The sequence below is a fragment of the Caretta caretta genome, chromosome 7 (assembly GCF_965140235.1).
Source record: "Caretta caretta isolate rCarCar2 chromosome 7, rCarCar1.hap1, whole genome shotgun sequence".
In the NCBI taxonomy this organism is placed as follows: domain Eukaryota; kingdom Metazoa; phylum Chordata; order Testudines; family Cheloniidae; genus Caretta; species Caretta caretta.
This window is the reverse complement of record NC_134212.1, coordinates 115,926,537-115,953,816: the sequence shown is the minus strand read 5'-3', so window position 1 is coordinate 115,953,816 and position 27,280 is coordinate 115,926,537. Positions and strand designations below refer to the sequence as shown.

Genomic DNA, 27,280 nt, shown 5'->3' with positions numbered 1-27,280 from the left:
TAATTACCCTGTAAGATATCTACCATCCTGATTTTACAGGGGGGATTTCTTTATTTCTATTTACTTCTATTTTTATTAAAAGTCTTCTTGTAAGAAAACTGAATGCTTTTTCATTGTTCTCAGATCCAAGGGTTTGGGTCTGTGGTCACCTATGCAAATTGGTGAGGCTTTTTATCCAACATTTCTCAGGAAAGGGGGGGGTGCAAGTGTTGGGAGGATTGTTCATTGTTCTTAAGATCCAAGGGTCTGGGTCTGTAGTCACCTAGGCAAATTGGTGAGGCTTTTTACCAAACCTTGTCCAGGAAGTGGGGTGCAAGGTTTTGGGAAGTATTTTGGGGGGAAAGACGCGTCCAAACAGCTCTTCCCCAGTAACCAGTATTAGTTTGGTGGTGGTAGCAGCCAATCCAAGGACAACGGGTGGAATATTTTGTACCTTGGGGAAGTTTTGACCTAAGCTGGTAAAGATAAGCTTAGGAGGTTTTTCATGCAGGTCCCCACATCTGTATCCTAGAGTTCAGAGTGGGGGAGGAACCTTGAAAGCCATTGATGGACCTATCCTCCATGAATGTATCTAGTTCTTTTTTTTGAAGCCTGTTATAGTCTTGGCCTTCACAACATCCTCTGGCAAGCAGTTCCATAGGTTGACCATGCATTGTGTAAAAAAATACTTCCTTTTGTTTGTTTTAAACTTGCTGCCTATTAATTTCATTAATTACCCCTAGTTCTTGTGTTATGAGAAGGAGTAAATAACACTTCCTTTCTACTTTCTCCACACCCGTCATGATTTTATAGACCTCTATCATATCCCCCCTTAGTCGACTTTTTTCCAAGTTGAAAAGTCCCAGTCTTAATCTCTCCTCATATGGCGGCCGTTCCATACCCCTAATAATTTTTGTTGCCCCTTTCCAATTCCAATATATCTTTTTTGAGAGGGAACGATCACATCTGTGGACGTACCATGGATTTATATACGGGAAAGATGTGGGTGTACCATGGATTTATATAGAGGCAATATGATATTTTCTGTATTATTATCTATCCTTTTCTTAATGATTCCCAACATTCTTTGTTAGCTTTTTTGACTGCTGCTGCACATTGAGTGGATGTTTTCAGAGAACTATCCACAATGACTCCAAGATCTCTTTCTTGAGTGGTAACAGCTAATTTAGACCCCATCATTTTATACGTATAGTTGAGATTATGTTTTCCAATGTGCATTACTTTGCATTTATCAACACTGAATTTCATCTGCCATTTTGTTGCCCAGTCACCCAGTTTTGAGAGATCCTTTTATAGCTCTACACAGTCTGCCTGGGACTTAACTATCTTTTATATCGTCTGCAAATTTTGCCACTACACTGTTTACCCCTTTTCCAGATGTATATGTTGAATAGGACTGAGCCCAGTACAGACCCCTGGGGAACAACACTATTTACCTCTCTCCATTCTGAAAACTGACCATTTATTCCTACCCTTTGTTTCCTATCTTTTAACCAGTTACAAACCCATGAGAGAAACCAATCCCTCTTATCCCATGACTGCTTACTTTGCTTAATAACCTTTGGTGAGGGACCTTGCCGAAGGCTTTCTGAAAATCTAAATACACTATATCCAGTAGATCCCCCTTGTCCACATGCTTGTTGACTCCCTCAAAGAATTCCAGTAGATTGGTGAGGTGTGATTTCCCTTTACAAAAACCATGTTGAGTATTCCCCAAAAAATTATGTTCATCTATGTGTCTGACAATTTTGTTTTTTACTATAGTTTCAAGCAGTTTGCCCGGTACTGAAGTCAGGCTTACTGGCCTGTTATTGCCAGGGTCACCTCTGGAGCCCTTTTTAAAAATTGGCATCATATTAGCTATCCTCCAGTCATTTTGTACAGAAGCTGATTTAAATGATAGGTTACAGACTACAGTTAAAAGAAAAGGAGGACTTGTGGCACCTTAGAGACTAACAAATTTATTTGAGCATAAGCTTTTGTGAGCTATAGCTCACTTCATCGGATGCATTCAGTGGAGTTTCCGATGAAGTGAGCTGTAGCTCACGAAAGCTTATGCTCAAATAAATTGGTTAGTCTCTAAGGTGCCACAAGTCCTTGTTAGGATATAGATATTCAGGCCTGTCTGCAAAGGCCTGTACTTTAAGAATTTAGGGGTATTCTTATCACTTGGCTAGTTCTAGAGGTATAAAAGAAGAATCAAAATCACTGTCTGCTGGTGTAAGGGCCTTCTCTTACTGTGACAGTCTGAGACCCTGTTCTTAGGCTAAGGCCTTTGGCTAGGCAACAGAGGCAGCCATAAGCTAGGAAGCGAACAGTCACATCCTCACATTCCAAACTAGTCACGTTGAAATAAGGTGCTATTGGGCTGTTAGGCACTATCAGGACAGGATTGTATTCCTATCACCTCCAGAGAAAGGGAAGTGCCTAGAAAATGTAAAAGGAAACTTAGTTTGATAGCATCCTGTCTGGCAAGAACTCACTTATCAATAGCTGGGATGTGAAATCCTCACTTCTGTATTGTTTTGTCATTATAGTTCCCACTTTGCTATTGTTTGTCTGTATAATCTCTCTGGTTCTGTGATTGCTCAGAGGAAGAGCTCTGAGCTTGGCCTACATCTTCTCCCTGCCCACACCAGCATTCCTCACAATGACATGACTTTTGTTCACGCTCCTGTGCCATTAGCTTGGTGAATGGCAGCCATCCACTCACAACCCCTTTGCAGCGCAGAAAAGCCAGGGAAGAGGAATCTCTTCTGCACAGAGCAGCAGTTCGTTAGGCTAGTTTTTGCACTCGAGAGGATGATGTCCCATTAGGAGTAGCTCTTCACCTTACTTCTCCCCAGATTGCCAAGCCATGCAGAGTTCAGCTCCAACAGAGCAGCAGCTGCCGTAGCGGGCTTGTCTACAGTCACCTAGCAGACTTAGACATGGGCAGTAGACATGGCAGAAGCTGTAGTGCAGACAGGGCTCGTGCTTTTTCACATCAAAGCCTCAGCTCTGCCTACAATACAGCTTCAGCTGTTACCACCACTAATGCAGCGGCATGGGCTGTGAGTTACGACTATGAAGTTTGCCGGCATAGACGCTGGCAGAGGGGGGAAAGGTGGCTTTGCAGGTTGGCGGGGGGGGGGGGAGAGAAAGGGGTGTTTTGCATGTCGCCACCACTCGTCCGCACACCTTCAAACCAGGCAATAGAGGGAATCATGGACTCCTTAAGAAACTGAGATGTTTTAGTCATAGATTGCAGTAGCTCAAGCACAGAGTCCAATTAACTCTAATAACGAAACATTTCTAAAGTTCGCTCCGGGGCAGATTTTAACAGGAACCCTGGGGCAAAAATAAGAGTGACTAATCCCCTGAATTGACCCAGTGCTCAAATCCATCACTACAAGCATTTCAGATTCAGTTAAGCTTTATAATGTTCCTACATTGTTCAAATCTTCACTGCTGACTCAATACAAAGATACCTGTCTAGCTTTCCCTTTAGCTATTAATTTTCACAGTGCTACCAGCTGCACTGAATTCTATGTTCCTGTGTTAATTATTTCAGATACCTGGGTCCAGATTCTAAACTGATGGCAATGGAGTTACTCTGGATCTACAACAGTGTAATTGAGGTTAGAATCTGATCTGTTACACTCTGTTACACTCCTTAAACTCCATGTATCCCTTGGAAATTAATCAGATTCTGTACCACTTAGGAATTTTAATGGAAGAAAAGAACTTTGATAAATTTCAGAGCCGGTAAAACGTTATCTCCTTGAGGCAGGGAGCGATAAGGAATGGCTTTGATGTGCAATAATTGAAAAAAAAAATACCGCTTAGATGACCACAATGTTCCCTTGCTCTCTTGGATTAAAATTACATTCTTTCTGCCACTAAAATGCCAGATCACATACTCTCTGCAGTTTCATCTCTGCCACTATGAAACAAAGCAAAAAGAGAGTAAGCGCTTACATTAAAATATAATACATATACATTTTCTTTTCTTTTTTTTTAATATAACCTGGTTACACACGTGGGGCGACATTCTGTGCTGGTCTCGCAGGAGGAACAGCGCCAGTTGCAATTGAGATGAGGAAAGGGCAAAGGTGGCTATAAACTAAACTTAGGTCACTCAAGGAGTGGGGGAATAAAACCACCTCTCAGCCTGAGCGACGTAAGTTTCACCAGTGTAAGTGGTGGTGTAAGCAGCACTATGTTGGTGGGAGAGCTTTGCTGAGGTGACAGAGATGGTCATTGTCAATTCAAGATTCTTTCAGGGCAGATCCAGGGGTAATCCCTGGGGATCTCTGCCTCACTTTAGAATCTCTAGCCCTGTGAGAATTCAAAACACCAAAGATTTGTGACCTGGACCACAGCCCCTGCACAAAAAAACAGAGCCTGAATTACCTATTGCAAGTTTAGGGCCAATCCAGTGCCAACAATAGGAGTTCACTGACCATTGGATCAGTCCCAACATGATCTCAACTCAACTTCATACAAAGCCATTTCTTGTTTGCATTGGTGTTGTACAAACATATACTGGAGAAAGCCAGTCCTTGCTCACAAGAGCATAAAGTCTAAAGGAGAAGCAAGGGATACAGCATACAAGCAAAGCAAAAGCTATTTATATTTCTAATGACCACCGTTAAGTATGATGCATGATCTCAAAAGAAAGGGCACCAGCACTCAAAAGCCACTTAACAACTCTTCATAATGCATTTATCAGACCCTCGACAATAAGAGACTGTCTCCATTTGGGATGTTATCGACCTGCTGGAAATCACAAACGTTTAAAAAGTAGGACACTCGAAGGCTAATGGTTACAGTGTATTAATAAAAGTAGGTCTAAGAATGAACTAGTGGGATTATGTGGCTTGGAAAACATGAACACTGATTCTAATCAGCAACGGCTATTGATAAGAGTGCAAAGGTTCGAGTTTACATTTTATACGGGCGGTGATTTGAGAGGACAGCACTATAGATACTGATGGAAGATTGTTTGATAACAGTGAGTAACTGAATATTAACTGGAGGTATGAGAGAGTGGACTAAGGTCTGAGTGTAATAGGGAGACTTTACCCTTCTATAGCACAGCATGGCCAAAACCAAACTTTCAAAAAATCATGATTTTTGGAGCCTAACTTATGAGTGGCTTAAAAATCATGAGATTTTTAAAAGAATGCATTTGGAGTCCTGTTATTTGCCTTCCAGCTTTTGAATCTTTAGGGTTCATGTTTTCTTGTGCAAGGGCTAGAAACTTACTTTTTAGAAACAAAAATTAAAGCTGAGATTCTGTTGGATGCTGAGGCCTACAGGCTATAAGGGAAAACATCAAATGTTGCAAAACTCACAATAAATTGGTGAGAGTTTGCAACACTGGCTAGTAGAGACTTTCACTGAATCATCTTAGAGCAGGCGTGGCCAACATGTGGCTCTGGAGCCCCATGCGGCTCTTCAGAAGTTAATATGCGGCTCCTTGTATAGGCGCTGACTCCGGGGCTGGAGCGACAGGAGCCAACTTTCCAATGTGCAGGGGGATGCTCACTGCTCAATCCCTGGCTTTGCCGCAGGCCCTGCCCCACTCCACCCCTTCCTGCCCCCTCCCCTGAGCCTACCGTGCCCTCGCTCCTCTCCTTCCCCCCTCTCCCCGCAAGTCTCCTGCACACCATGAAACAGCTGATCAGGAGATGCGGGAAGGGAGAAGGAGGTGCTGATTGGCGGGGCTGCCAGTGGGCGGGAGGAGCTGGGAGTGGGGTGGGGGGAGCTGATACGGGGCTGCTGATGTATTACTGTGGCTCTTTGGCAATGTACATTGGTAAATTCTGGCTCCTTCTCATGCTCAGGTTGGCCACCCCTGTCTTAGAGCACTGTGCATTAACTGGATTAGGCCTTGGGTTACCTCTTCAGCAGCAAGGCCCAACTTTTGAAAGACAATTTTGTTTAATCTTGGAATTCAGACTGTTTTGTGAGAGTCTCCTTCAGCACGCAGCGACCAGTCCAAGTCCTCAAACAGCAGCACACACGGGTGAGAGGCTCCAGTGAGGGCCCATTCCAAGCCACCCCCACACTACTTTGAAACAGGCAGCGCCCAGCTAACGTAGTTTACAAAGCTAATCACACACACACACATATACAGAGCAATAAAGTATTCAAACAAACTCAGTACTAAGAATCAGCAATATGGACCCATTTCTAAGACTCTCCCAAGGGCCCTCAGGCTTGCCGTCCGCACTCCAGCCCCACACACGCACAGAGCAGGTGTGCATGGTTATACCCACAGCATCATACCAGAGGGTCAACCTGAGGCACAAAAAGCTCAAAGGCGACATTTTCATACTTGGGTGGCAAAAGTTCAGCATCTAAATCTAGACAGAGGCACTGAAATAGATGTGCCCTGGCTGTCAGAGATGCTAAATAGGCATAGCTCCCACTCAAGTCAACAAGTCTAGTTCTATATCACCATATCCAAGATTGTAGGCTAGCCACCACTGGATAACATATGGGAGTGGGGAAGGTGGCTGTCTCCAGAGTGCCCCCCTTGCAGCAGGGGTGGCCGTGCCAGAATCCCTGCCTCAGTTTCCCTTTAGTCAGTCTTCAGCCTATTCTTGTTTTAGTGGCAATTTGCTGCCATAGACATGACTTGGCCTTCCTGCCAAGCTGCTAACAAAAGACCACCCATTCCAGGGGTCCACGTCCAAACCATACCCAGTGCAAAGTCTTCGCTCCACTCTCCAACTGGGCCTAGCGCCACCTTCCCAAGGAGTCTGGCTTTTCTGTTCTTGGGGCTCAGCTTTCACCATTCCTAGGCTCCTTTTCACCTCTCTCCTCAGTCCCGCCTGGGCTCCTTTGGGTTGCCCCCTGCTCTTTCCTGAACAGCCACTCCCCAGCCTTCCTGACTGGAATCTTCTACAGGCCTCTGTCTGCCTTGTACTCTCCTCTGGCTCCTCAGAGTCTTCTGCGCTTCTCTCCAGCCAGCTCCCCACTACTGGACTTCTTTCCTTTTAAGTCCGACCCTGTCCAGGTGTAGCCAGCAGAGCTAACTGAATAGAGCTGACTGGCCTCAAGGCCTCCTGGTCCTTAATGGCGCAGGCCACCCTGTTACAGCATCCAAAGGAACAGCGTGCACTGTGGTTTTCTCCTCCCTGCCCACTCAGATCAAAGCAGTGCTGTTGTGTGCCCATATTCCCAACATCAATGGTCCTGCTGACAGCTGTTTGCCTAGATTATACCTGCTCGGAGAACAAAATCTTCAGGAGAGAAAGCATAAATTCTCTGCCAGGTCAGGGTGTACATCCCCAAAAGCACAGACCAAGCCCAGCTATATTCCACCCCAGAATGTTCCTCCCTATGTAAGCAGTGGCAGGATGAGCTCCACCCTGACATCTGGTGGTGAGGTGTTGCAAGTTGTGGAAAAGAACTTCAGGGGCCGATCTCATTTGCATAGGCACACCCACCCCGCCTAGAATGAGGCCATAGCTGCCCAAATGGTCACTTTGGCTGCTGTGGGATCCCCAGTGTCTCTATTATTGGGGCAGGAAGAATAAATTGTTATTACCCTGATTATGGGAACTGTGCTTGGAACTGTACGTGGCCTTTTGTTATGATGGAGGGACTCACCATCAACTAAGTAGCACTTGCTAGGCAAGGGTCATGGGTTCCAAAACTGTGAATTGAGAGAGGTTGGGGACAAGTATTAATACTTGGTGGCATGAGCCCCTGGGTGAGGGCTTTACATGCTAATTGCACTTTCTCTCTCTCCACTGTGGAATATCAGAGCTAATTTTGATTCTATTAGGAGTCTAGTTACAGGCTGCTGAGCTCACTTGGGGCTAATGGTGCACCAGCACGGAGGCTCCCCTACTACAAGCTGAATTCACCTAAGAGCTGAAATCACTGAGCATTGTGTTAAGTAGTGGGGGAGCCTGAAGATATATTGTGGAGCAGTTTGTGGGATGGCTGGAGTGCCTTGCAGACAGGCTGGTGGAGCAGTTCGGAGGACGGTGGGAGCTGCTTGTGGGATGTGGAGCGGAGCAGTTTGTGGACTGGCTGGTGGAGCAGCGGAGCCTAGCGAAGCAGTTCGTGGGGTGGCTGGCGGAGCGAAGGCCTATGGAGTTGTGGGGCAGTCAGCTTCAGATCATGTAAGGTGCCCCCTACCTCTCTCCCCCCCACCATCTCCACCCAGGTTGGGAGGTAAAGCTCACAGATAAACTTTCAAACTCTGGGGCTGCCCTGACCAGGGACAGACACTTTTGGGTCATTGGACTTTTGGGACTTTGGGTGATTTGGGGTTGCTGGACTCAAGAACCAAAGGGAAAGGACATGCCCCAATTTGCTTGGGGCTGTTTTTTTTTTTTTTTTTTTGCTCATGGGTTGTGTTACGAATCCTGTTGGTGGTGTTTCCCCAACATAATGCCACATTGTTTCTCTCTGTTATTAAAAGTTTTTTGCTACACTCAGACTATGTGCTTGCGAGAGGGGAAGTATTGCCTCTTGGAGGCGCCCAGCGGGGGTGGTATATATTTGTCCCAGGTCACTGGGTGGGGGCTCGAGCCGGTTTGCATTGTGTTATTGGAATGAATCCCCTAGATATTGAACCTGGCCTTTGTTGCTGCCAACTCTGATGGGCAGAAGGGTTACACCTATATTCCCTCATGGGCTTTTCTGGGAGCCTGAATCAGAGCAGACATATCTGTGCCTTGCCCCCCTTACACCTGCGAGTTTTCGAGCCTGCGGCAAGCAGGACATGGCAACCAGGATTCATCCTCTTACCTGTTGGGCTCCATTTGCTTTCTAATTTGCAAATCTAATACAATCTCTGAGTTATGGCATATTCAAAGATAATCTAGGGCTTGCAGAAGTGCCTCCAGGAAACTGGTAAGGCAGCGGGACAGCAGAAGGAGAGTGAGGTTTCTATTACGTATTTATATTTCAACAGCACCCAGAGGCCCTGGCTGAGATCAGGGCTCAGTTGTACTAGGGCGCTGTACACACACAGAGAGTCTCTGCCCTGAAATGAAGACAAAGGGTGGGAGGGGAAACAGAGGCAACAAGGTAAAGTGACTTGCCGAAATTCACAAAGCAATTTAGGATCAGAGCAGACAACAGAACCAAGTTCTCCTAACTCCCACTCCAGTGTCCCATCCACTAGATCACACCCCTTTCCTGCTATCTGTAGTAAGAGGGAAGAAGGGGGCAGGGGAATGGACACAAATAACAGCTATAGTGAGCCAAAGGGGAAGTCAGTCAGAGTTTTTGGTGCAGAAGGGATTCAGGCTCACAGCATTGACATGACTATAACAAACTGATAAATCTAGCTTTAACAAAATCACACTAATCTGCTACAGTTCTAGCACCGATATGCTCTTGTCATGATAAAAAAAAAGTAGGGCTGTCGATTAATCGCAGTTAACTCACGCGATTAACTCAAAAAAATTAATCACAATTAAGAAAATTAATTGTGATTAATCGCACTGTTATACAATAGAATACCACTTGAAATGTAGTAAATATTTTTGGATGCTTTTCTACATTTTCAAATGTATGGAATTCTATTACAATACCGAATACAACGTGTACAGTGCTCACTTTATATTATTATTTTGGATTATGACTATTTGCACTGTAAAAACAATAAACAAAAGAAATTGTATTTTCCAATTCACATCATACAAGTACCATAATGCAGTCTCCTTATCGTGAAAGTGTAACTTACAAATGTAGACCTTTTTTTGTTACATAACTACACTCAAAAACAAAACAATGTAAAACTTTAGAGCCTACAAGTCCACTCAGTCCTACTTCTTGTTCAACCAATTGCTAAGACAAACAAGCTTGTTTCGATTTATGGGACATAATGCTGCCCACTTCTTATTTATGCTGTCACCTGAAAGTGAGAACAGGCATTTGCATGGCACTTTTGTAGCCAGCATTGCAAGGTATTTATGTGCCAGATATGCTAAACGTTCATATGCCCCTTCATGCTTCAGCCACCATTCCAGAGGACATGCTTCCATGCTGATGATGCTCGTTAAAAAAAGAATGTATTAATTAAATTTGTGACTGAACTCCTTGGGGGAGAACTGTATGTCTCCTCTTCAGTTTTACCTGCATTCTGCCATATATGTCATGTTATAGCAGTCTCGGATGAAGACCCAGCACACATCCATTTTAAGAACACTTTCACAGCAGATTTGACAAAACTCAAAGAAGATACCAATGTGAGATTTTTAAAAATAATAGCTATGGCACTCGACCCAAGGTTTAAGAATCTGGAGTGCCTTCTAAAATCTGAGAGGGACTAGGTGTGGAGCATGCTTTCAGACATCTTGAAAGAGCAACACTCAGATGTGGAAACTACAGAACCCAAACCACCAAAAAAGAAAATCAACCTTCTGCTGGTGGCATCTGACTCAGATGATGAAAATGAACATACGTCGGCCTCCACTGCTTTGGATCGTTATCGAGCAGAACCCCTCATTAGCATGGAGGAATGTCCTTTGGAATGGTGGTTGAAGCATGAAGGTACATAAGAATCTTTAGCACATCTGGCACATAAATATCTTGTGATGCCGGCTACAACAATGCCATGTGAACGTCTGTTCTCACTTTCAGGTGACATTGTAAACAAGAAGTTGGCAGCATTATCTCCTGCAAATTGTAACCAAACTCGTTTGTCTGAGCAATTGGCTGAAGTAGGACTGAGCGGACTTGTAGGCTCTAAAGTTTAAATTGTTTTATTTTTGAATGCAGTTTATTTGTACCTAATTCTACATTTGTAAGTTCAACTTTCATGATAAAGAGATTGCACTACATTACCTGTATTAGGTGAATTGAAAAATACTATTTCTTTCATTTTTTACAGTGCAAACATTTGTAATAAAAATAACTATAAAATGAGCACTGTACACTTTGTATTCTGTGTTGGAATTGAAATCAATGTATTTGAAAATGTAAAAAACATCCAAAAATATTTAAATAAATGATATTCTATTACTGTTTAACAGCGCGATTAATTGCAACTAATTTTTTTAATTGGGTGATTAATTGCAATTAATTTTTTAATTGCTTGACAGCCCTGAAAAAATGGAAGTAAACAAGAAGTCCTGACATAATTTAATAACAGCCGTATACCTATTTTCCACAGCAAGATAAAATAATAGCTGTGGAAAGACTGATTTCTAAACCCTAAATCAATATCTGGATCATGATAAATTATTTGAGAACAGTTTGTGTTCCATCCTCCATCTGTCTCCTGTCATGATCAGTGGCTAGCGTACCTACCTCCTTTTCTATTTCTTATTCTATAACATGGGTATTTTGGTGGATTAGGATGATGTATAGATTTTATAGTAAACTGGGATGTTGTCTTCAGCAGCTCTTAAAAATAAATTCAGCTCGTAAACTGGGAAAAAGTGCAAGAGTTCTTGTTCAGACCTGCTGGAAGATGTATGTTCACTTGCATTAGCCCACGCCCTGTGAAAGGGCTGGGAGCTTAAGTTCCACGTTAGTACTGGGGGTTTTGGCATGAAGCCCTGCAGGTCTGGAAAACCTGACTCTCCAATCACTAAAGAGTTAAAAATATAGGCCAAGACCTTCGAGAGAGAATAGATATTTTGACCACTTCAATTTTTGGGGTGACCAACTTGTGACATTAAAAAGGGGCTTGAATTTCAGTCAGTGCTGAGCATCTGTGCTCTGAAATCAGGTCCCTTTTCATACATCTCAGGTTAGGCACTCACAATCACTAGCCACATTTTTGGATCTGTACATTTTTTTGCATATGTAAAACCCGTTTCTGAAATAGCTAAGCATATGCTGGTTTCTTTTTTGAAGACCTGGAGCGGTCTTTGTTCATTGTCTTCAGCCGTATATCAAATCAAATGCCATGTTTTAAGTCAGCTGGAATGATCAGACATTACAGGAAGGCCAAACGCTGTATTTCAGCCCCTTTCCAAAAGAACTAAGCAGAATCAGCTACAAAGTTACACTAATTAGTACATTCGGTTTTTCCATTGGTGCGAACAGAAAAGAACTGTAGATTGGATGCTTTTGCAGCCCCCTCCCTCACCCCGGATGACTCCCATAGTGCTAATTTAGGCCACCAAATATGGGACACTTTGGGGAGTGTGTTCAGTGGAAAATGTGTCTGTCTCGTGTTTCTATCATCCCCAGTTATTCCTGGATGTGGCCACTTTAAGAAGCATCCTCTTTCACTAGACTGAAAATTCCCCAGCCCTGACTCTGAGCTACTCTGAGTTTTTACTGGGTACCCAGTTCTCTGTATTAGAACAGTGGATTTGGCATGCAGGCATTTTAAGCAATGGGGCACGAGGTAACAGCACTTTCATGTAAGCCTTTTAGTTTCTTTTGTCGCTACCACAGGTCTTGATCTTTTTGCAATGTAGAAGAATTTTTAGTGGAAGGAGAGGAAGGAGAGAGAATGGGTCACTTGTGTCATTCATTACTTTAACTGATTTTCTCAGGCTGGCAGCCAGCACTGGCCCCATAGCTATTGCTCCAGTAATGTTCTTTTTCTGGACAGTGTCCCCGTAGCACTGGAATGTTGCAGCAGATATGGCAACAGCACTGTAATGCCTCTAACTCGGCATGCGATAGTATGAGACAATCCATCAAGCCTTTCAGAGGGAAATCTGTAGCAGTTGTCTTAGCCCATCTCTGCTGATTAAGTTTCAGAAGAGAGTGAGGCTGCATTCCCCAACTTCTTGCTCTGCAGCAACACAGCTGGAGAAACAGTGAGATTGCAGTACAGCCAATTTAAAAAAATATGAAAATCCAGGTCCTTACCTGGTGTAACTCAATGATAGCTTCCCTGGCATCAGAGGCTCTGGCCCTAAATGTGCCTTTTAAAAAAAATTAATAGGAAACTTGCATTGAAACCTTATAGTTTAATGAAATGAAATCACTACCCAATGTGACAAGTTAGTAGAGCTGAGCAAATACTGGATTTTCCAGTCAGGGACCAAGTCAACAAAAAATTCAGTTCCGTTTGAACCAAAACCAATTTTTTCCAATATTTGTCATTGAGTCAAAATCTTTTTTTGAATCAACCAAAATAGTTTTAGTCAACTCAAAATGAGGAGTTGGGTTTTTTTAGTTTTTCATTTCAATTTAGGCATTCGGGGTGTTTTTCTCTTTTTTTGTGTGTTTTTTTTTAAACTGGCCAAATTTGGAAGTGAAATGACGTGTCAAAATGAAGAGTCAAAATGAAGCATTTCAAAACAAAAAAACCCAAAACATTTCCAAATGGTCCAAACAAAACATTTTGTCTATTTTGAGAAAATATTTTTAGGGTTTTTTTCTTTTTGGCCAAAACTGATTTGCAAATATGGGTTGAATTTGACAAATATTTTGGAGTCCCCAAAAATGCATATTTTGACAAAAATTCTATTCGCTGAAAAAAATATCACCCAGCTCTACTAGTTAGAACTGAAAGGGTATATCTACACTGCAACTAAAAACCCACGACTGGCCTGTACCACCTGACTTGGCCCTCAGGACTCGGGCTGAGGGACTTCTAATTGTGGTGCAGACATTTGGGCTCAGGCTGGAGCCTGGGCTCTACGACCCTGCGAGATGGGAGAATCCCAGAACTCAGGCTGCAGCCCGAGCCTGAATATCTCCGCCGCAATTAAACAGCCCCATATCTCAAGCCCGCAAGCCTGAGTCAGCTGGCACGGGTCAGCTCCGGGTGTCCAACTGTAGTGTAGACATACCTGAAGAGTCCCAATGGAAACAAATTCCCAGGCAAAAACTTTGTAAGAGAAATTTTAAAAGAATATTCATTTAAATTAGATGATAAAACTGGGTATATACTACAAAAAAATCACATTTGTGAGCAGTCATTCTGGTTACCAATAGATGTTTACTTTTAGCATGTTCACACCACTTTTAATGGGTCATCATGAACATTCAGGTGAATGACTGGTTGATATAAATGTCTGGGGTATTTTTATTCTTCTCCTGTATTCACACACACGACACATCAGGGAATACCTGCATGAATTAGAGTAAATGCTTTCCATTATTCACCTGTCTAATTAGCTCAGCCATCCAATCAGGAAACAGAAACACCATCATGAGCTCAGGTGATCGACCAATCACACACCATGACTAACATTATGAAGAGCTGAAGCACTCAGTTCCCAAATACTCCATGAACTGAAATGTATTTACACTACCTGTTAACTGAACAATCATTAATAACAAATACATTCATACAAATCAGGGCTTGTTGCTGGATAATTCACAAGAAAAGAAAAGGTCTAACTTTCTGCGTAAACTAATGGATAATTGGATCATTGCTTTTAGAGGTTAATATACTTTGTACTTATGTAGATCTCCTGTCATCCAAGATCTCAAAGCAACATACAAAGTATGAAAATAAGCCTCACAACATCCCTACAGACTAACTACTCTCCTAAATAAGGACTACTAGGGTGAATAAAGATGACATGATCAGGCTGTCAGGCCCAGAACCTGCAAGGTATTGGCTTCCAACTCCTGTTGAAATCAATGGAAGTTAGGAGCTTAGATACCTTTGAGAATCTGGGCCTTAGTTTTTAATCAGTCATCTCTCTCTTAGGCAAAACTCCATGGAAATGAATAAGTACTTCAGTATTTGGCCCAATTTCTCTATAACGTGCTTTGAAACATAGTGCTCAAAACAACATCAATATGAAGTGGAATCTAGGGTTCGGGGTTATAGGCCCGATCTAATTCTCATTGAAATCAGATAGACCCTTTCCATTGACTCCAGTTAGAGTTAAATTAGGCCCCATAAGATCATTGCTTATAGATCTGAGCATCCATCAGCTTTATTCTCTTATCCAGTGTAATAAAAATCAGATGTCATAATATTCATCCCAGCATAGACTAGTTTCCATCATGTAACAGCCGGACAGTAAATGTTTGCTCAGCTCTCAGTCGAAGGGGGGACCAAAGCAAAAGAGACAAGCTGCCCTTTTAGGTTAGGTTCACAACAAAGCTTTCATTTACTCTTTGTTGAGATTTCTACTGATACGTACACTGTTAAAATGTTGCTTAAATTAAGGGGAGGGGCTGGGCAATGAGTCTCAGTGGTGTACTTTGCAATTTAATGAGCTTTTATTTTTTTTTAAATTACTCAGAGAAATACAAACCTCCCCCAGGTCTTAACCTTTTATCGGCCCAGGTATCAAACACCGGTTGGCCTAAGTACATTTTGTGCAGTCCTTGTTTCTTATGCAAATGGAAACATCTATAGACCAGTCTGCACTGTAGTCGAATTTGTTTCATGGACTTCATTCTGTTTTGTACTTTTCACCTAAAAGGAGTATCAGGTAGCTGGAGGCTTTTTCCCCCGCCATGAGGAGATTGTGGGAGATTTATTTTGTTCCTAAAATTATTGAGATAAATCCATCTGAGTGCAATTCCATTGAAGTCAGTTGGGTTACCCAAGGGGTGAATATTTTTCATCACCCTGCTTCAAAGAAAAAGCACTACTATGTAGTCAATCTTCATGTATTTTAAGTGTTTCTACTAATGCTATAGGATGATCAACCAAAAATATATATGCTACTGTCTTTGTCAGTCAGGGTGTTTGTATTATGTCCGTACCTACATAGCTCTTGATAAAATTGCAGTTAAACGCCTTGAGCCCAAATACAACTCCACTGAAGTCAATGGAGTCGCACTTTGTCTACCACAGGGCTGAATTTGGTTCCTTGAGTCTGAAGAATTGGGATGGGCAGACTTGCAAGGACAAGCTTTCTCATGAGATCCTTCCTCTTGTGTTTGGGCTGCACGTATCCTGTCTCATGATGTTTTGACACTTATGTTGATGTTTCCAGTCCTAAGCAAAACTAGGAAGTAGAGAATCACAAAAGCAATGACAACAATAAGTTAACCACTCTATCTCAATCTCTCTCTCTTTTTTTTTTTTTTTTTTTTTTGTTAAAACACACACCACAAATGTTCCATTTAATTTTGGATCAAGAAATGAGTAGATGTTTGAATTTGGGCTTTATAAAGTGACATATAGATCTGGATTTTCAATATCACTAATTCCAGGATTTTTGGTCTGGGCCCAGGCTCATCTGTAATTGGATTAAACCAGCTGACTCATGCTCTCTAGTTCTTGTATAATGAACTATTCTTTAACTCAGTTGCAATGACAGTGGACTAGGGTGGAGTGGCCTGATCTTGCATGTCAATACATGTGTAAGTAATTTCATTTAAATCAATGGATAATTATTTACAGAATTGGGCCCATGAGGGCAAAAGGACCAGCCTATTTAATATACTCTGGTCTAGTCTTGCAATTGTTATCTGACTAAAGGTTGTAGAGTCAGGCTTGTGACTTATTGTTTGAAATAGGAAATAGGGAATTGTTAGGTCCAGTATTCCACTATTTTTACTTGAAATATATGGGCTATATTGTACCCTCACATTATAATGAAATCAATGGGGAGTTCTGCTTAAAAATTCATAGCCTGAGATGGCCCCAACATTTTTACTATTAAGAAAATAGTGTTTATATTACTATAATTCCACATTAGAGAGAAAAGGTCGATGAGGTAGTATCTCTTATTGGACCTATTTCTGTTGGCAAGGAAGACAATGTTTCGAGGTTACACAGAGCTGAAAATTAGGACTCAAACTCATCTCTCTCACCAACAGAAGTTGAGCCAATAAAAGATACTACCTCATCCAACTTGTTCCTCTAATATCCTAAAACCAACACAGCTACAATGCTGCATACTAGAATTCCACATAACTGATTGCTTATTTTTAGACCAAGTTCCCCTCCAATACACCCCAAGGACAAACTGTTTGTGATATTGGTGACTAACTCATCTCCTTAGGAATGAGAAGGAGGAAAAAATGGCAGGAGTAAAGAGAAGAGGGAGTTGCACATTGCATTAGAAATGTTAATACACATTAAAAACTTCCCTAATACTAACTCACCATGTAAGGAATCACTTTAGTTGTATACATTTTATTGGGAAAATCTAGGCTGGGTTTTTGTGGGGTTTTTTTTGGTAAGTTTTATGAAAAATTCAAAATGTGGTTGTTTACATTTTGCAGAATTCAAAACAGAGCAATTTTTCCCCATTTTTACAAAATTGTTAATTGACATTTTTATTGATACCATTATCAAAACATGTAGCTTGCTGAAAATTAGGTTTTCAGACAGCTTAAATATTTCAATCAACATTTTGATAGCAGTTTCCAGTGGTTTCTGATACAAATCCTTGACAAAAAATTTGTAATTAAAAAAAGGCAGCAAGAGTTTTGCAAACAAATAAAAAGGATGGGGGGGGTATTTTTTGAATAATTTTCATTTTGAATGAAAGGCCGTTTTTTTTTTATTTAGCTATTTTGCTTTTGAAAACTGTCAACCTGCTGTAGGCAAATCCTCACTGGACATCTGCACCCTCTGAAGTCCTCAAACACAATGAAAATGCCAACTTCCTGCTGTATAGCAGGCTAAGTTCCCTGTAAGCTGCGCGACAGCGCAGCAGGCTATCAAGGGCTGTGCAGGTGGGGAAAGGTGCCAATCCCCCCGCCCAATCCAGCCCCACAGGAGCTGCTGGGGAAAGGAGCCCCTCCCCGACCCAAGCCCAGCCCCACAGGAGCTGCCACAGCCCAGGAGAGGCACCTCTCTGCCAGAAGTGCCACGGCCCGGCCCAGCCCAGTCCAGCCCGGCCCAGCCCCACCAGAGCTGCCATGGCTGGGGAGAGGCACCTCTCACCTGGCCCCAAGCTGCTGCAGTGAGAGAGGGCTGGGGGGAGTCCTCTCTCCCCACCACAGCCCCAGGGCAGCCTGGACCCCAAACCCCTCATCCCCAGCCCCATCCCAGGGCAGCACCTCCCCGCACCCCAACCCACTGCCCCAGCCCTGAGCCCCCTCCCACACTCTGAACCCCTAGGCCTCACCTCTACCACACATCACCTCCATATTGGTGCACATAACAAAATTAATTCCGCCGACAGACAAAAGAAATTAGAGGGAACACTGGTAACAGGGATAGGTGGTGGGCTCTGCACCTCCTAGCATACAGCCAGGTGAAGGACAGAATGTGGATGAGCTACAATCATGATTATTGGGTCTCTGTATGATCTACTGTCTCAAAACACCATGTCATGGGGAAGCCATGGGTTATATGTGCCGCTACCCACATACATTTGCAGACACAGCTGGCCACAATGTATGGTGAATATAGGCCTTTTGATCTGGCTCTCCGCACAAGGGTGACTTTTACCCATTATGGACGCTTTTCTGGGATTAGGTGCAAAAGGCAAGTCCCACCTAAGGAAATATATTCCATCTTGGATTCATGTGAGCCTCTGCAAAAGGATAATAAAATCTACTGAAATATGAAAGAGCCCCAATGCTGGAAAATAATCTATTGAATATTGTCTCCTGTGTCTATCCGAGTGACATTAGAGGGTGGGATTTTCAAAAACACCCAAGTGAGCTAGGCCCTAACTCCCATAGATATTCAATAAGAGTTGGGCACACAGTGTCTGTGATGGGGATGTGGGCAGTCAGGCCTAGTGGTCAGAGCAGAGAGGTGCCCAAGCCAAGGATCACAGACAGAGGCAGAGCCAGGGTCAGAACTGAATTCAGCAGCCAGATGCCAGAGCCAAGGGTTAGACCCAAAGTCAGAGGTCAGGAATCAGAGCCAAGGGTTAGGCCTGGTCTACACTGGGGGAGGGAGGGGAGGAGAATAGATCTAAGTTACGCAACTTCAGCTACGTGACTAACGTAGCTGAAGTCGACGTACTTATATCTGCTCACCACGGTGTCTTCACTGCAGTAAGTCGACAGCTGCCACTTCCCCCATCGACTCCGCCTGCGCCTCTCGCTCCGGTGGAGTACCGGAGTCAATGGGAGAGCGCTTGGCGGTTGATTTTTCCCATCTTCACTAGACGCGATAAATCGACCCCTGCTGGATCGATCACTCCAGAGGTAAGTGTAGACATGCCCTTAGACCGGGTTACCTGGTGTGAGGTAAGGCAAGAGCAGGGCTGGACCAGGCAGGCACAGGACCTATCATAACTGTGGGCAAATGCTTTGAGCAGCCAGTGAACTGCTGCTGCAACTGGTCTTAAGAGCCAGTCTGCTGATCCTTCCAGGTGATGGAACGAATCATGCAGCCTTCTAAAGGCTAGCTGCACTTATTAGATTGTCTGGAGAGTAGGTCTGCTGCAGGCCCTGCTTCCTGACACATAGTACCCTTGTGCTTGTTTGAAATTCCCACCCAATGGGCATTCAGTGTCTTTTAAGTAAGCAGATTTCAGCCAGCAGGCAACTGGCTTCCTGCCAATAAAAAAAAAGTCCACATACATCTTCCAAGTTAAGATGTAAAACAAATTTGGTGCAACTTTCATACTGTTAGCAGAATTCTGTTTGAAGACCATAATAAATAGGTTTAAACCTCATTCAGATAGCATGAATAATGTCTACCCTAGAGCAGGGGAACTGAACTTTCCATTCAGTTACTTTGTACAATTCTTTTTGGCCATCCTACCCTATTGGATACTACTGGTTGATTGAGATTTAACCAAAGATGGGTCCCTTTCACAAGATGGCCTATATAAAGTGACGATAACGCCAGCTGGATTCATTTGAAAGAAGGACATCTTGGGAAGAGCAGATACACAGCTAACAGAATAAAACGGGGAGAATGAACACCTGAATCCTTTGCCTGTTCTTGTCTTTAGGTATTATATTCCTTAAACTTCTAATGGGTGCATGTGATTTTTTTAAAGAAATTGTCACTTAGATATACAGTATAAACATTTAATATATTATTAGAAAAACAGGCTGATTGATTGAAATTGTTTTTTGTGTTGAAAATACTAATTCCAAGGAAAAAATTGTTTTTCTATCTGGGCACATTACTGGCTAAATGATACTTGTTATTTCTGTCTGCTGAGTGATCTGTGTAAGCTAGAGGAATTACCTAAAAAGTGTCTAGTATGGAAAAATACAAGTATTATGGCCCTGATCCTGCAAACTGTTCTGTGCTGGGACCATGCCTGCATCGGTGCAGAGCAGCTTGAAGGTTTGAGGTCTGTGACTGAATTCTTAATACTATTAATTCATATTGCTATTTTGCAAACTCAGAGGCTAATATTAAAGGAGAAATCACATCATTCACTCAACAGCTTTGCATGAGAGAGTGAGATATATATTGCAGGATAACAACCATCCGGACTGAATATGGGAATAGTTTCTCTGTTTGGCTAATAAGTAAAGTGTATTTTTACTCACCTCTACACTTCTTCTTCTTCCTTGCAATTAGCTCTTCTCTCTCTTCTTCTGATTTCCTTGCTTGATTTTGTTTTTCCTGCTTCTCTTTTTTCCTTCAAATTCATTGTCTAATTTTGATTCATTCATGTTTGAAGCTCTTTTATTCTGTGACTTTTATAGGAACAAAAAAGAAATCCTTAGCAGTGATACAGATCCATTACTAGACTCAGATGCTGAAATTATCAATAATGATGCCAAAGAGGCAGAAGTGCTCAGTAAATATTTCTGAGTGGCAATTGCAATCAAACTGGATGACATATCAATATCACAGAATGATTTTTCCAGCAGTGACTAAGGAGCATGTTAAACCACATCTACAAGTCTATAATTGCACTTAATGGAATTTCAGAGACATTTTCTCTTTTTTAAAAAAATTAACATTTTAAAAAAATGCGTTAAGACCCAACAGCATTTTAAAAGACAAACTCTGCTTTTGTTATCAGTGTATTCTTGGCCCTTTGGAAGACATGGTGATTGTTGCTATTTATCTGCTGGACATCTTGGTTCAAGCCTTTGCAGCCCCCTGCAATCCAAATAAAGCAGGTAAAATAACTTCAATTTATTTTTCTAAATAAAATCTTCTCTCACAGTTAAAGGAAGCCAAAGGGTTTCTGGTTAGGTAACAATGAAATATCTATCTTGAGGGATTTAAAGTTTTTAATTCTGGCACAGTTTTTATTGGTCTGACTTTAGTCTCAGCTAACACAGAAAACAAACTAAGGCCAAACTAAGGAGCGGTCACAGTGCATAAAATTAAACATGTGTGAATCTCTGCAGGATCAGGGCCTAAAAAAGTCCTGAAAATAGAAATGAATCTAAAGCATTCTAACATATCAAGGGCTACATCCTGCAAATCCTTGCCACATGAGCAGGCATTACTCATGTGAGTAGTTCCATTGACTCCAGTTGGACTACTGACGTGCATAAGGGTTTGTAGGGCTGAAACCTAACATATATAACCAGGGTACTGTATTAGGGGGGTGAAAGTAACTTTCTGATCCTCCACTGAATTCTGCCTGGGAGCCCAACTGATTTAGTGCAGGACTGGGACCTTGGCTTGCAACTTTCAAAAATTAGAGAACATATATTAGAAATTTATCCAGGATCCCTTAAAATATGAAGTATCACTTTATCTGCATGTCCACTGTGCTTGTGTCAACAAAATGGATAAGCAGGAATCATTTCCATGAGCTATTGATGAATTTTAACAGTTGCTCATGAGTAAGGTGCTTTACTCATGTGAGTAGTCTGACTGAATTCAGTAGGCATACTAATGCGTGCAAAGTTTCTTGTGGGTGGGTGCAGGATCAGAGCGTAGTTACAAGGAGGATCAGGCTGGGAATTTTGAAAGTTCATTGATTTAAAAAAAGTGGAAATTATTAATGTCTCCACAGCTACATTCTCAATCCTGTCTTCCTTGAGCACCCACAACACAAAGCAAAGCCTGTGGCTATGCCGTGAATTCAAGATCAAGCCCTATGTATCCCATAAGCAGCAGTGTGCTTTGGGTTGGGGGGGATTTTTTTAAACAATATTTTGTTTCTGTAGCTAGCAGTCAAATTTCAATTTTTAGCCCACTAATGTTTAGGCTGCTTTTACTTTTTATGTATTCAAATTCATGCAACCTGTTTCCATGTAAATAAGAAGCACTATCACTGCAAGACCAAGTAAGCAACCCTATGCTGTGATGTGTAATATCTGTACTTCATGTCTGGGTCCAGCCTCTGTACTGACCGTTATTAAAAAGTTTGGTCTGTTTGTTTCATCTTTTGCAAACTGCATTTTGGCTTGGAAATTGTGACAATTATGTTTACATTGGCCCTGTATCGACAGCAATGGATATTAATATAAGAACTTTTAGTAATAGTATGGCCCAGATATAAAGCTGCTATGAATAGATGTACGTCTCCTGAAGACAACAAACACACTTGCCCAGGTTATTTTCAATGAAGTCAATAGTGATATGCTAAGTGACACCAGCTAAGGATCTGGGCCCATAACATTAACGTGCGGTAATATGACAATTTTCCTTGTAGTACGATTTCACTTCATTTTTTCTTTGTTCTTTGATCAGCTGTTCTAATTTTAATAAAATTTACACAAAGGGTGAAATTCTGGCCCCTCTGAAGTCAAAGGCAAAACTCTCCCAGACTCCAATGGGGACAGACTTTCACCAAAAGAATTTTGATTATTATGGTTTGCTCTATAGATTTAGGCTGGTGGATTGGATTTTCAAAGAGACCTAAAGGGGTTTAGCCAGGCAAATAACAATAGATATCAAATTTAAATCCAATGGTATTCAAATGCCAAACTCCCATAGGCCCCAAACCTGCTTCCTTTAAAGTTAGTAGATAAACTTCCACTGACATCAGATCCTTAATCCAGTTTGAGATAAAGGTAGATCCAAATGTAAACTCCAGATGCAAACACTACCCACAAAGTTCAGATCTAGATCAGTCTTAGCAGGAGAATGGAACTTAGAATACCTGTATTTTTTCCTTTTAGACATCATTTTGGTGTATTGCTATCCTAAAACCATCATTACAAAAATTCCCGAATGTCCCTATGGATGGGAGGTTAATCAGTTGGCTCTTGGAGGCGTTTGCTACAATGGGGTTCATGATTCAGGATACTACCAATTCACGATTCCAGATTTATCGCCTCAAAACAAGTCCTACTGTGGAACTCAATCAGAGGTAAGTACATCATGGGCAAAAATTCGCTTCCCGTGCATTGGCAGCAACTTTGTACAGCATGGGCCCGTTCCAAAGCCCACTGAAGTCAGTGGAAAGATTCCCATGACCATTAATGTTCTTTGGGTCAGGCTATACATGCTGTAACTGAGGCAGGCAGGATGTAAACTCAGACCATTTGTCAAAGGCTCTAGGGCTTTTCAATATCATGGATCATTGACACTTATGTTGGAAGTCAGACAGTCCTGCATCCCTGGCGCAGCCAAAACGCACATGGGATTAGGTCCACATTCAATTCATCTACATGTACATGTACTAACATTACCGTCTTCTCATTTACTTGTGTGCCCAGCTCTCGGCAACTGGGGCCTCAAGACTCTACTGTAACAGAAATGCATAAAGAACCAGAACAGATTGTTTTGCTGATCATTTATGTCACAAGAATGGCCTTTTCCTGTTTCAAACATCAGGCAGAGGTCCCTGTTTGCATCCAATTTTCACTGCCAGCATTTCTCTCATTGTCCCCCCCCCGACTGCAGTTTAAAAACCCTATCTATCACTTCTACAACTCCATCGTCTCCAACGACAGTTCGGTAATTGTGAAGAGCCAGCCTGTGAATTACTCATTCACCTGTACTTACCATGCAAACTACTTGGTCAACCAGGCTGCCTTCGACCAAAGGTAACTCCCCCAGGAGGAACAGACTCCCCCATTTTCAGCACAGGGCTGGCTCCATTATCAATAACATATGTTTCAGTCATACGAAATGTTCTCAATTTTCTAGAGTGGCGACAGTCCATGTGAAGAATGGGAGCTCCGGTTCATTTGAAAGTCAATTATCCCTCAACTTCTACTCTGTAAGTGCTCCTTCTCAGCCGGTATTTAGTCTGTCAGAGCCTGCACAATGGGGTGAGTCCACTCACTTCATGGGAGCCGTTCCATATTTCCACCAGCGTCCATGAGAAGGGAATCCAGCCATAAGAGCGCCTCTGTTTTGTACGGTATTGAGCACACTGTCACCACGCAGCAGATAATGAACATGGGATTTATGGGGGGGGGGGTGTACTTATTTCTAATAAATTAATAAGGATCAATCTAGATGGAACAGAGTAGCTCATATACCATTTTTAAAACATGTAATGTCCCTTTGTGGCACAGATTTCGCTGACTAGAGGCGTGTTTCTCTCTTGCATGGTTACAGATTTGACTGGTGTCAGAAGAAACAGCCAAACTTTGCTTTTAGCCTAAACAAAGAACTGTGTGAATCCACAGACACTGCTTCTATCCTCCAGTCTCACAAAATATAGAAGCCCCTTTCATTCCTCCTGAAATTTGCTTAGCTGTTCTCCGATGAGCTGGCTGCTTAGTGTTCCCCTGAGATCTTTAGTTCACACTGGATTTGATTTCCAATGTTTGCCCCATGCCAGCAAGATTTCCTTTTAAAGTTCTACCACCTTTTCGGGGGGGAGGGGGGGGCACGCGGGAGTCTGTCTGCATTGGCAGAGCAGCAAACCAACCCCTGAATCTATTTCCAGAAAATCACAGTGTAAGTGGAGGGTAGCCCAGTAGCCTAGATTTTACATGAATAAAACACACTAGTAATGATATGGAGCCAAATCCTGAGGCCAGGCTATGGGGCGGCTTTGCATATGGATCCTCTACAGGGCTTGGATGGATGGAATCTTCCCCTATACCTACTGGATTTAGGGTACCAGTGGAATCTTCCCCATCCCCGCTGGTTTTAGGGAACCAACAACCAAAGGCTTTGGTCCCTGCTTATTTGTGGTGTGTGACTGATCTGTTCAATACTACAATCCTATTGCTAGTTCCTGGCTGAATGATGGGAGAATAACAAATGATGGAGAACGAACAAGCTATTTCCAATCTGTTCTTTAGCCAAGTTAATTATTTGAACTAAAATTCTTGAGGCTCCAAGGAGTCACAAACAGCCAATAGTACTCACTCACAGACTACAAATAATGACCACTATGAGTAAGTGTGGCGCTAACTCATGACATGTATGGGCAAAACATGAGTGAATCACTACTTTGTTAGGGCTGCTCAAAATGTTCTGAACAAAACATTTTCTCTTTAGAAAATGGGAAAAAGCTCAGTTTTGGTGGAATTTTCCATCAGCAAAATAGCTGCCATGGTGCCTCAGTGGAGTTACAGTTCTGGGTCGCTCATGCCCCATTTGCCCAAGTGGGCCCAGCTTCCAAGCCAGACTCACTTTCTCATGAGACAGTGCAGTTTCTTTTTCACCCCGAATTCAAGATGAAAAGAAAAGGTCAAAATATCAAAATTTCCTGCAGGATGAAACTTGTTTTGCAATGAGCTCCATTCTTTGTACTATTCAAACAGTTCTAGTTTGGGGCATAATATTGCTTTATCACTACAGGGATCCTTCCACCTCTGCTAATCGCTCTCACGGTGATGCCAAATGGCTCAGAGTGAAACTAAAAAGCATAAGGGGCTTGGGCTTTATAACCATTTGCATGCAACTACTTTGATTGTCCAAATGGCCATTTGTGTGCACAGACTCAGGAACCACAAGCCCACATAAACATTTTCACCTGCACAGTTTGGTGTCATAATGAAATAAACAAACTGGGGGAAGAAACTAATAGAAAAATCAACGTCAAGTGGTACAGGTCAGGAAAAGCAGCTTCAAAAGTGTAGCTCGTTGCAGGGTGAGGATTAATGACGCTCAAACCACTTGTGGCTTCAGCATGACTTAGAGATTCCTTCTGTTTCTTGACAGAGAGTGTCATAGTATCTATGCTGGCATCTTAAAAAAACATGTTGAGTAAGGCTTGTGGCTGCCTCATGCCTTCAAATATGTTAATCACCTCAGGCCAAAGATAACAAATACCTTCCCAGTGTTTTCAGGATGGTTAACATTACCTTGTGTTGTAAAAAAGGTTGTAGAAAATTCTGCTTTCTCCCAACAGAGGGCAGCAGGGAGCCTTACATTTCCCCTTCCAAGTCTTAAACCCGGAGGAATGTGCCAGGGCCCTCCAAACAGAAAGCACCTGCTGTTTTACAAAAAAACCATGTCAATAGGTTGCTACTGGAATGAGGCCAATGCAGCAGATGTGGTGGAGCGAGTGTACTTGACACGAGGGGCAGGGGTGCGCACTTCAGCAGTTCACTGCAGGAGGGATTTTGCCTGACTCAGAATTCTTCCGGACGCTCCTGGGCCGCTCACACTGGAGTAGGAGTTCCCCCATCCTTTCAACGGAGGCAAAGTACATCTCTGCCTCCACCAGGACGCTATTAGCACTTTCAAGGGACTAGGTAGCAGCAGGAACTTTGTACCATGATGCGTTTCCTCAGCCACAGAGTCAGGCAGGATTAATTCCATCCCAGCCATAAGTATGGTGCTCTTATCCTTCATCCCTTGCCTCCTTCTCTTGGTCATCTCTGCAGGTAGTGAATCTTATAGACCCTGTGAGGATTGGTACATCCAGTTTCTGCATTCCCCGTCATCCATTCTTCCTTCTGCAACAAGGCTAAGCAATTATAAACCAGTGTAAAGTTCTTAATGTCACAGACATCCCATGGTTGTTAGCCTAGGTACAGTCTTTAGGTTTAAGTTCAATACAGGCAGTCTATTGGATATTTCAAAGCTATGGCTACAAGAGACTGCTGTAATGTCTCTAGGCTTTTGTTGTCCAGAGGAATGTGAGAAAAACAGTGCTAGAGAATGAGAAAGTTAGGAAACAATGCAAGGGAAGAAACAGATGAAAGATGGTTCTGTGGAGCTTTGGGGCTGTGTATCTTTCTATCTAACCAGATAGATAACGCTTTGAACTGTACACCACACTTTCGTTTACACAGTTTCAGTCTCTTACTAGCTTTGTTTTACTACAGTGCAATGAGAAGCTGCAAGGCTCAGGGTCCCATGGAGACATGCTTTGTCTGGACATCAGCACGCAATCCTTGTCAGTTCAGCAAAACACATTTTGCAACTCAGACTATCTTTTGCAGAAGCCTCTTCTTTCTTGCTGGACATAAACATAAGGTAGCTGGCTAGCCCCTTTCCTGAGAAAAGGAAGATGGTTTCTTGAGCCCTCCTGCAACTCGACTTCACAATTTAAGCCTTAATCATGTCAATGACTGTTGTAATCTGACATTATGGGGGAAATGCTGTTAGCAAAGATGGATGGATATAGTGATATGTAAAGCTAATCGTGTCTGACCCCATATCAGAACACCCCGATCAAGGGAATCCAGACTTCTGAACTCCATTTTTCTGTGCTTGGCTTTATTACGTAAT

General features: G+C 42.5%; 1 protein-coding gene across 1 annotated transcript in view; it reads left to right on the top strand.

Moving 5' to 3' along the window:
• The first annotated feature begins 3,560 nt into the window (after positions 1-3,560).
• TECTB (tectorin beta) overlaps positions 3,561-27,280 on the top strand; it is a 28,175-nt gene continuing 4,455 nt past the window's right edge. The window contains exons 1-5 of the mRNA XM_075131178.1: positions 3,561-3,620; positions 20,751-20,850; positions 22,813-23,003; positions 23,540-23,682; positions 23,759-23,858. Coding sequence (XP_074987279.1) covers positions 3,579-3,620; positions 20,751-20,850; positions 22,813-23,003; positions 23,540-23,682; positions 23,759-23,858 — 576 coding nt within the window. The 5' untranslated portion in view covers positions 3,561-3,578. The remainder of the gene's footprint in view (positions 3,621-20,750; positions 20,851-22,812; positions 23,004-23,539; positions 23,683-23,758; positions 23,859-27,280) is intronic.